The sequence below is a fragment of the Hypomesus nipponensis genome, chromosome 2 (genome assembly GCF_054491055.1).
Source record: "Hypomesus nipponensis isolate SF chromosome 2, ASM5449105v1, whole genome shotgun sequence".
NCBI classification, from domain to species: domain Eukaryota; kingdom Metazoa; phylum Chordata; class Actinopteri; order Osmeriformes; family Osmeridae; genus Hypomesus; species Hypomesus nipponensis.
In genome coordinates, this window is record NC_140362.1 from 3654319 (window position 1) to 3665000 (window position 10682).

The window sequence follows — 10682 nt, forward strand, 5'->3', positions numbered from 1 at the left end:
CAGACAACGCTACGCGAATGACAAACGACGCTACTGGATGCAGCACAGACCATGTGTTCCCCTGGTCCTGATATGAGGGTGAGGCCATGTTTGTCTTTTCCCTCTCAGGCCTGGTCCACGGTGAGGGGTGTGTCTGGAGATGGATCAGTACCAGCTACCAGTCTGGGGTCACCTGGGCTTCACGCCCATATGTGAAGGACCCGGATCTTTCCAAATGTCATCCGACGTGGCGGTAAGTTTTAATTAAACCCGAAGGGAAAAGTATTAATTATTGCATCGCATGCCCTGAATTAGTTGGTGGCTCAAGGCAGCTTCTGACTAGAATGCTGATTATGGCAATGAAAGGGGGAGGGGGGGGGGAAGGGGGGGGGGGGAGAGGGGAACAGTTTGGGATGTAGAGTTATGAATTATATTTGTATGTTGCCTGGGGATACGAGGTGATTGTAGTCATATAAATCAAAATTTCAGGTACTATGCTATAAAAACACCTTCACTTTATCTCCCCTTAGGAAGTTTTTGACCTTCTACAAAGGCAGTTTTGACTGATTGTACCCATCAAAATGGCTGAGGTAGTCCCCCTGGGCCCTTGATTCCCTGTTTCCCTAAATGATATGTCTAATTATCCCTCCTCTTGATTGTAGTTAATCTTATCATCCTTGTCTGTCCCTCCCCAGTTTTATCTTATCTTTCCTCCCATCTATTTTTGCATCAACCAGTCATTTGTTCTGCCATATTGTCGGTCTCCTCTATAATCTAATTATGGGACCTCCAGGGGCTTCCAACTTAGTTAGTTTAAAGTCTTTTTTCCCTCCACAATCATTAAAATATCCTTAACCCATGTTTTTCTCCAATTTCTCTCGCTTTCTCTCTGTCTTTTCTTCTCTCTCTCTCTTTTTTTTTCTCCCTCCCTCCCTCCTATCTCCCTCGATTCTTCTCCCTGTCTCTCTCACATCTCTCTCCGTAAGGCCTCTCTCCACAGTACGACATCATTGATTGACTGACTGATTAACCCCGACAGAGGTCAGTGTCCTAATCACTTCTTCCCAGCGGGCGGCATGAACACGGCTAGCCGCTAGCCGGCGTGGCCCGCACGCCAACCTGGGACCATGACGACCATCGATTGTTCTTCTGCTGCGGCTGCGCCTCGCAAAAGCTTCCCTCTCTCCTCCTCAGCCCCCTTAAGGTGTTTGTTAACGTGGGGGAGGAGGAGCGCCTCATAAACTATGCATGCCTCCTCCCTCTAGGCAGCGGCGGAACAGGAAGGAAATAATGTGCGTTTCCTCCTCAGCTCTGGGTGCCTGCTTAACAGAAGAGTGTTATCCCTGGGGTTAGCATGAAACAGACACTCAACCTGGAGGACGGCTGGCTGATTACAGCTGATGAATTATGCACGCTGGACTTCTCAACGCTGATTTGTACGCAGTCACACGCGTCCCGGCCAGCTGAATAGCGCTCATTCTGCCAGGCATCAGTGCTGTGGAGGGGGCTAGGCATTCATGCAAAGCTTCCAGAACCTTCCGCGGGCAAACAGGCTGGCATGAGCAGGTGATCGCAACGAGGGGGAATGATTGTACACGTTCCAAACGCCCGCGGAGACTCACACTGCAAGACAGATCATGTCTCTGGCCCACCTGTGACCTCAGTGGGAACTCAGTCGACTCGAAAGTCCACTTAGTGATGCAAATCCACCGGTGCGACCACACAACACGGACCTTTCTCAACCCTTTCACCTACTCTTTTAACATATTCATTTCTTCCCCGTTAGCAGATGCTTTAATCCAAAGCGACGTACGGGCTCGGGATTTGAACCTGCGACCTCCTGGTCTGCGGTCGAGGGTTTAAACAGACATCTGGGCGGGGAGTGAGGGCTGGAGACTCACCCCGCAGGAGGTCCGAACTGGCGTGGGGAGAGTTGTGGGTGCGGAACAGCTGCCAGTCAAAGTCGTCCTCCTCGCCCTGGGTGAAGTCACACAGGCTGGGGTCGGAGTCCTCGTCGAAGGTGCAGCCCGCCGCTGAACAAAGAGAAAGAAGGGAGAGAGAGACATAGAGAGGGGGGAGAGAGACATAGAGAGGGGGGAGAGAGACATAGAGAGAGAGGAGAGAGAGAAACATAGAAAGAGAGAGGAGACAGAGAGAAAAAGAGAGCGAGACAGAGACAAAGTGGAGAGAGATTTACAGTTGGTTAGGAATCAAACATACCGTGTTGCATAGGACAGGATTTAAACATGCTGAAAGGGTATTAAAGTAAGTAGCAAAAAAATCCTTGTTTCTTTTCCTTACATATGCTAACAATTACTTTCTGAAAGGTGAAGGTCACTACATCAATCCCAGACTGCACGCTCCCTCCCGCTTCAGAAACTTTGGCTCTGTTGTTGTGTAGCTGTGGTTTGTTTGGGCTGCATTTCATCATCATATCCCTTCTGATCGTCTTTCCATTACAGAGATGGGACAGATGCCAGACAACCAACCGGCATCCATTTCCCACTCCACCCTTCACCCAGACACCAATTAATAATAGCCAGCCGCAATGCAATCTGCACTCCAGCCCCCTGACACTGCTTCACCAGATCACACACACACACAGACACACAGACACACACACATACACACACACACATGTACGCACTCAGAGACACAAAGGCAGTCTGATGCACATGAATTCACACAGCAACAACATTTGATTTAATAGTGCTATGAGTGACATTAACCATCACACAGTTCTAGCAGGCGTGATGATGGCTCCAGCTTCGAGGAGCAATTCCTTGCTTCCACAAAACATGTACTAGACCCTATGCAAATACACATTTACACCAACACTAATAGGTTTGCTGGGGTTGGGGGTGCACCCAAGGGTTAGTGATTATTATTGTAATACATCACAACCTGCTGGATTCGGCGCGCCAAAAAGCTAATGTTTCCAAATGATATTTAATAGCTACAACTTTTACGCCCCTTGGGACCTCCGTAATGTCCATCCGTCTTCACGCCCTGCATCTGCTGCCATCTCACACATTAGCCCAGTGGTGTGAAAACAACCGTGGCAGAAGCCAGGCCGAGGACCTCGCGCCATGCGGCCTGGGCGTGCGCCAGTCCCACGTTAGGGGGAGAGAGAACGGCGCGCTAACAACACAACAACACACACGCAAACACACACACACATGTCCAAGTTCTCAAGGTGACTCTTGTGTCCGGCAGGTTTATTACAGCTAGTTCCGGGCTGCGGTCTGTTGTCCAACTAAGGGGGGAAACTAAAACTGTAGCTGACGCAGGCTGCCCAGCGGGGACCATTGTCCCGTTTACTTCGCGGGGAAACGAGGAAGCCACGACCTCCTCCTCCGATGACAGCTCGCCCTCGCGTCTCCAGGAAGAGGGCAATGGCGCCGGTCTCTGAGAAGCGAGAGGCGCGGAGGAGACAAGTTCTCCGCCGGCTGGAGAGGCCGCAGAAGCGGGGCCGCCGGACAGGGCCTCTTGTCTCCTGGAGGAGTGCACGCAGAGCGGTGGTTAACGTCAGTCCGTACGATGCGTTCGGTGGAGCGTGAACGTGCAGGGGTCTCGATCGGCTTCCCGCTCGAAGCGCCCCCCTCTCCTCTTGTTCTGCTTCTGGGGTGATATGGAGGGGAAGGAGAGCCCTAACGCAGAGGGGAAATGGGGGGGGGGGGGGGGCGGGCAGGCAGCCAGGCAGCCAGGCAGGCGGAGGACAGGGATCTGAAGACGGAGGTTCTCTCCCCCTCTTGGGGTTGATTTACGGCCCCGTGCGGGTCCGTTATGGCTCGGCGCCGAGGTAAGGGTCAAGGGTTAATTGTTCTGTGCAGGGATCTATTTCTAATAGAGCAGTCAGAGATACGAGGCCTGACATCTGAAAGCTGCACTTCTATAATAGAGCAGCCAGCGATATGAGGTCTGGCACATCTGAAAGCTGCACTTCTATAATAGCGCAGCCAGCGATATGAGGTCTGGCACATCTGAAAGCTGCAACTGCATTACTCCCCGCTGTTGCCTCAAGTGAAGCCTGCCAACTGCTCCCTACGGACACTTTACTACCTGAGGGGCTGGGATGGTGAGGCCGGGGCTGAGGCTGGGGTGGGATTGAGAGGCTAGGGCTGGGAGTGGGAGGCATGGAGGGTGAGGCCGGGGCTGAAGCTGAGGCCGGGGTTGATAGACTATGGCTGGGACTGGCCTGAGGCTGGGGCAGGGGTTGAGAGGCTAGGGCTAGGGCTGGGGCTATGGTTGGGGGAGGGGTTGAGAGGCTGGGGCCGGGGCTGGGGCTGAGGCTGGGGTTGTAACCACAGAAAGGGAATGGAAAAGACATCTCCTCCCCTAACCAGGTCAAGAAAAGCTCCATCAATCACATCAAAGACATGAGTGCAGAGCCCTGCCTGGGCCCTGCCTCTGTTCTGCTCTGCTCGTTCTGCCAGGCCCAGGTGTCGGCCTGTCCATAGAGTCTGGGAGCTGTGAGTAATTACATTATAATTTGGCAGAGACACAGCATGCATCTAAACATCAGGTCTGAGGGGCTGCCAAGGTTAAAAGCCTCCTGGCGCAAGAGAGGAGATGTTTGCTCAGCATGTTGATATGACAACCTCACAAAAGCATCTTTTGTGGGTATACTCGTTCGGCCAATTACACGGCTTTGTCGATTGAAATTCGCGAGAGCTGCCTCCTTAACTAATAATCTATGGGGACAACATTTGTATTTAATCACAGAGAACTCTTTAAAAGCTCAAAGAAATGCACGTTTGGTTGGTTTGGTTCAGATCAAAAGGTTTGCATTTGTTGTTGCTGTGTTTGTTGCTGTCTCTGCTTCTGACCTGCTCATGCAACACCCAAAGCGCCTGTCTCCGTTCAGGTGAAATACTCACTCAACTTAATCTTGAGAGAATAAAAACTAACCAGCACTTTCTTCATAAAAAGACATGACCTCGTCCAACGTCCTCATAACAAAAATAACTTCAGACGTTCACTGTACCGGCAAAGTAGTCACTCCTCTTGGGGTAGTTGTGATGAGAGAAAGAGCAAGATACAAACAAAACAAAAATGGCCACAAGAAGATAACAAGGACAAATTGTCACTGAATAAAGCCGTTGAAGGGGGGAAATTTGTTTAACAACCCTTCCAGGTTGCTGCTATGCTGCTGGGGGATATGCAAAAATCTGTCCTACTTTAAATTGTGCATTCAATAAGACTCTTGACGGTCTCAAAGCCTCTGTCAATTATCAGGGACAAGTGTTGCACAGCTCAAATTACATTTAATATGGCCACTTTCTCCTTTGTTTGCCAGATGCAGCTTTGCCTTCTAATTGGGGTTTTAGCTGAGGAGATACTATTGTCAGCGTATCTCTGCTTATCCCCTTTTATATATATATATATTTATATGTGCCTTATTTAGGGGGGGGGTGCATGTCTCCCCTCATTTTGGGGTGACACTACTTTGGTTGTCTTTCCACTTGGGTGTACTTCTGTGAAGGATGCTGCAAATAACAAGCCGAGTGCTTTGAAATCCAACTCCAGCACACAGATGCACTGCAAACATACTGTACAAGATGCAAACATCCAGTAAATCCACACTCACCCACACAAATCAACACACACACACACACACACACACAAAGGGAACAAGGCCGAAAGCAAGAGAGAGAAGGTGGGGAATACAGTGAAATGGAAATATATAGGGAGCAAAATTGAGAGAAAAATTGAGTGAGAGGTCGGCCGAGCAAGAGAGAGTGAGAGAGAGAAAGAGAGAGAGAAGAGAGAGAGAGAGAGAGAGAGAGAGAGAGAGAGAGAGAGAGAGAGAGAGAGAGAGAGATAATGATTTGTCTAGCCTTTGGTGTGTATGTGGCTATATCCTGGTGGGATCTGGTGAGTAATTCCAGAGGCAGTTCCAGGAGAGGAGATGGGAGTGCCTGATCTGCATTACAGGGAGTGGGGCCTCATGCATCAGGAACCAGACAGGTATATTTATTCTCCACTGAAACTCTCCCTTCTAGCACTCCCCTGGCTGTCTCTGAAAGCCATCCATCCCCACAGCTGAATATGCAATGAAATCATTCCTGCCACTCCCCAGGCATTAATAACTCCAGCATGTGGGGACTCAAACCTGGTCACAGAGACAGGGGGATGGGGGTGGAGGGCTGGAGGGGGAGCACTGAGATGTAAGGTGCATGAGGGAAGGTTCTAGGCTGGCCAGGGTATGAAAAAACAGTGTTTTACTGCTGGTTTGGATGACGGGGTTGAAGGCATGGCGGGACGGAGATAAAGAGGAAGACCTGGGAGGAAGATGAGATCGAGAGCTAGGCCAGGGGATAAAGAGAGAAGGCAACACAGCTAATACTACTGACTCATAACCCCTACTATATGTTTTAGGATACACCTGCTTGTCTTCTAATTCATAGAGTTAAGAGTCATTGAGGATGACAGCCCGCGGTATTTGTGGAGGCGTTGTGACGTTGGGGATGAAGGTTTGGTTCAAGCTAGCGATTTGAAAGACTGTTCCACTACTTTCGGGCCAGTGGGGATGTTTCCAAAGAAAAAAAGAGGTCAAAGAAAAGTTAGGTTCTATCAGGTGCAGCGTAACATGTTTTGTGTGTGTGTGTTTCAGTGTGTTTTATTGTGTTGTTACCAGGGCAAATTGAATGAAAAGAGAGACACAAACAACGCAATCAAACCAAACTTTGGAAAAAGTACCTTGAGACAGGAAAATCATTGGAATGTATCAATTATTTCTCCTCTCAGTTCCTGTGGGCGGGTGTGGGAGGTGGGGGAACAGAGGAGATCTCAGCTGACAGTGTCGATAAGAACCTGGTTTGAATTATCCTCCTTCCTCCTCATCCCCTATTCATTCATGTCTATTTTCAGTTAATGTCTTCTTTTTTCCCCCTCCAACGAGGACTTGCGTTGCAATGCTTCCTCTCATCAGCGCCGCATGACATCCATTTCCAGAGTGAGAGCCAGACACTTCGCATCTCTTCACATCCCGAGGAGATAAGATGAGCCATAAGTGGATCCTGACGGTGAAGCAAATCTTAAAGAGCATAAAACAAATCAGGCTAATTAGCAGGCTGAGATCGGTGTCGCCCTGCTCTCACTTCAACACCTGTTTCCTTCCGACACGAATCTGGAACGAGCAAAGTTTATTTTCATAAAACTTTGTCAGACAGACACCTGCCGAGCCTATTTAATGTAGAACATTTGCTACTTTATACACAAACGAGAGCGTGCGAATCCACACTTAATGGGCTATTATTGCAAGACCTGTGGCAGAGCTGGTGAAGGACCCCGCAGGGTGGACCACCAGATACCTGACTAAAATGTCTGGATCAGTGGTCTCCAAACCTGTTCCTGGTAAACAAGATTTTCGCTCCGACACTAATCTTACTATCTAACTTCGATCTAATAATTACCCTACTACCCTAACTTCGATCTAATAATTAACTGGCTGATGTGTTGAATCATGTTAGTTACAACTGGGGTTTCTAACATATAGTTGGTTGGAGACCCCCAGACCACAAGAGATGCTCCAGAGAGAGAGAGAGAGAGTGAAGCACAACTGGAACGGCTTGGTTCTTGGAATATTAAAAAGCTTGGGGATGATTTTGGAATAATAAGCACAGGGATATCAGACCAGTCTCTCAGTTGTGGCTCCGTTTCTCTGGAAGCTGGGACAGATAACAGGGTTCTATTGATGCTGCTCCAGTATTTGTCCCCTGGTCTACTAACCATCCAGACTTTGTTTTATGAAAGAGATCCCCAGATACATCAGAATTGACTACAAGCATCTCAACAGAACCATAACACTCCTGCATAGTGTCGTAGAGAATCACTCAAATCCGCCCAAGTACTCAGCCATTATCTCTCTCCAGTCTTTTTGTCTCTTTCTCTCTCTCTCCGTGTCTCTCTCTCTGTGGCTCACTCTCTTTCCTGTTTTCCCTCTCACTCTTTCGGTTCTATGTATACAAACCATGCCTTGACCTCCTCCTGTATCAGACAGCACCAGGTCAGCAAAGCTCACCAGGTCAACAAAGGTCACTCCTGTTGACTCTGCATGCTAATCCAACTGGCAGCAGCCGGCTCACATGCCTAAGCAACCTGCTACCGACCAACACACACACATACACATGCACTCACCCACGCATACACACAGGCACACACACACAGCCTCTCTCTCAATCTTCGAGTTAAATAGATGGTCACATAACCCTAAACAATGTATGAAAGGTATTTGGTACTTATCTTTCTGTTTTTACACTTTCATTCGGATTCAAATTCTCAGTGCCTTGGGATCAATTCTACAAATGCTAACAAAGTCGTATTGTCATGCCATTGGAAACATGGAAAAACAAAGCAAGAAATTCTGTTCTTGGCCGAAACTAATGCTCTGTATGCTAGGGCAGAACTCAAAAACACAACACTGTTTCAAAAACAACATGCATTTTTCATATTCTCATCTAACGCGGTTTCTTTGCCAGCAGGAACATTTAGCATTCCTCACGCCTCACCTGAATGCATTAAAAAACACACTTAACAGTTAGTGGAGATGCACGCCTCATAGCTGTGGGGGCACATTGTCCCTGCCAACCAGCCCTCGGCACAACAGTCAAATTTCCCGTTTAGCAAATGAGTCATGAAGAGAGCCACTGCTGACGAGACAGAGAGGCCCTCAACACTGATCCCAGCTCTACGTTTATTTTTGGCCCTTAAACTGGTAGCCGGTTGAGGCAGGTGACCTCATCCCGGGTCAATGCTGTAGGGGGGGCTCAGCTTCCTGAACGTGAGTGAAGTCAGCCGTGAAGGGGACACCCACAGCTGTGCCGACGCTCCCATAACGCGCACTACGCGCTGTGCGCAGGGCACCAAGCCCTGAGGGGGCACCAAAAAATAGCCAACTGAAAAATCATCATAGTTATGATTATAATGCCGATATTATTACTACAATGCTTTTATATTCGATTTATCAAATTGTTTTTAAATTAGTAATAAAGGTGGAGAGCTCCTTGGCTGCATGCTTTCAGTTTTAAATGTTTATCATTTGGAAAACCAGGCTAAGAAACGTAAGGGTGGGGCTGAAAAATGAGACAAAAAGACATCACCTTCACTAGACAAGGTTTTCACCAATGGAAAAATGGCTATGTTTATTTTACATAAACTATTTTGCGCTCAAATAAAGGCCAAAACATTTCCAAAAGTGCATGCATTGGCAGGGCAGCTGAGGTGTGGCATACGGTGGCTGGTTCTGATAGGCCGGTCTGGATCAGAGTCCAGGGCCTATTGTTACTCCCAGTCCGTCCCTGCCAAGCCCCGAACAACCACCCTCAACCAGCTGTTTAGGGACAGATACACAGCAGAGACCCACCCCTCATAGGTGTTACATTGTGATGCTGCTGTTGCATTATTGGTATTGAGTTATGTGTGTTTGTGCGTGGGGGGGGGGGGGGGGGCGGCATCATAAAGGAATTATGCTTAGGGCACCAAAATGGCTAGCAGCAGCACTGACCCACAGGTTTTCTGCATGGTTACAGAAGTGGAGGCTGATGAGTCATCAGTGATGACCTACAGGGGGCGTGGCCTCCACCCTCTTGAAGAAACCACAGAAGAAAACAGAGGGAACTCAAAACAACTTGTTTGTTGGGTCGGCAGCCTACTGGGAGAAATGTTCTGACAGCCTCCATAAAATGTTTGAAGGCCTGCTTTTTTAATGCGTTGAAAATCCATTAGGAGCATGAAATTATGAATCCGTACATAAAAACAACACCTGGCAGTGATGGCTTAAACACGGTGCTATAATTTACAAAGCCTGACCTACTCATTTTCAAAAAGCTCCATGTGAACTAAACAGAAATGCAAATGAATAGCCTTCCAACCTTTTTATTCCAGTTGTAGATTTCTTTTGTTTACTGAGTCGAGCCAACTGCCACTTAGGAGCTGTGTAATTCCGCATGACGCTGTTGTCATTTGAAAACTTCTCGTACAAAAGGCATGATGAAAAAAGAATGAAGCACTATGAGGCATCATTGGGCCTGAACACGCCGTGAAGATTGAATCCAAAGTGTTTATGAAACAAAAACAGGAACAAACCATTCAATTGATTGGAATCTGTTCCTCTCAGTTTTGTCTCGTTGACAATCCACTTCATCCAGTTTGGTCTCTCTCCCCTCAAACCTCCCACTGTGCCAATCAGAGCTGGCATCCATCCACCCAGCCTACCCCCTCTGGCCCGGCCTGTTCACCTCCTAGCATCCGGCCAGCTCTGACCAGGCCCCTGGCCCTCCCTGGCCCCCCGGCCCCCACACACTTCTGCTTCCTGCTGCAGCTGCCACCTGCCCGCTCCCTCTGTGTTCAGCATCCATCACGCGGCGGCCGAGGCCCAACAGCCAGCCCCGGAAACCACGGAAGCGGTGGGAGTCGCCATGATCTGTTTCTCTGTCTGTCTCGTAGTCAGTCTGTCTTCAACACTGTCTGTCTCTCTGTCTGTATCTGTCTGTCTATCTGTCTCGTAGTCAGTCTGTCTTTCGCACTGTCTGTCTATCTGTCTCTATCTATCTGTATGTCTGTCTGTCTACATCTGTCTATCTGTCTCTCTCTGTCTGTCTGTATGTCTCTCTGTCTATCTATTTCATACTCAGTATGACTTTGTCTCTGTCTTTCTCTCTGTCTGTCTGTCTGGAGGCAGTGCGGGGGTGTAGTGTGGT

At 48.7% G+C, this 10682-nt stretch overlaps 1 protein-coding gene across 2 annotated transcripts in view; it reads right to left on the reverse strand.

Annotated features, from left to right (window-relative positions):
• The window catches only part of ptprub (protein tyrosine phosphatase receptor type Ub), a 148999-nt gene that overhangs the window by 105367 nt on the left and 32950 nt on the right, over positions 1-10682 (reverse strand). For both annotated transcript variants that reach the window (XM_084702325.1, XM_084702324.1), the window contains exon 2: positions 1881-2012. In XM_084702325.1, coding sequence (XP_084558451.1) covers positions 1881-2012 — 132 coding nt within the window. The remainder of the gene's footprint in view (positions 1-1880; positions 2013-10682) is intronic.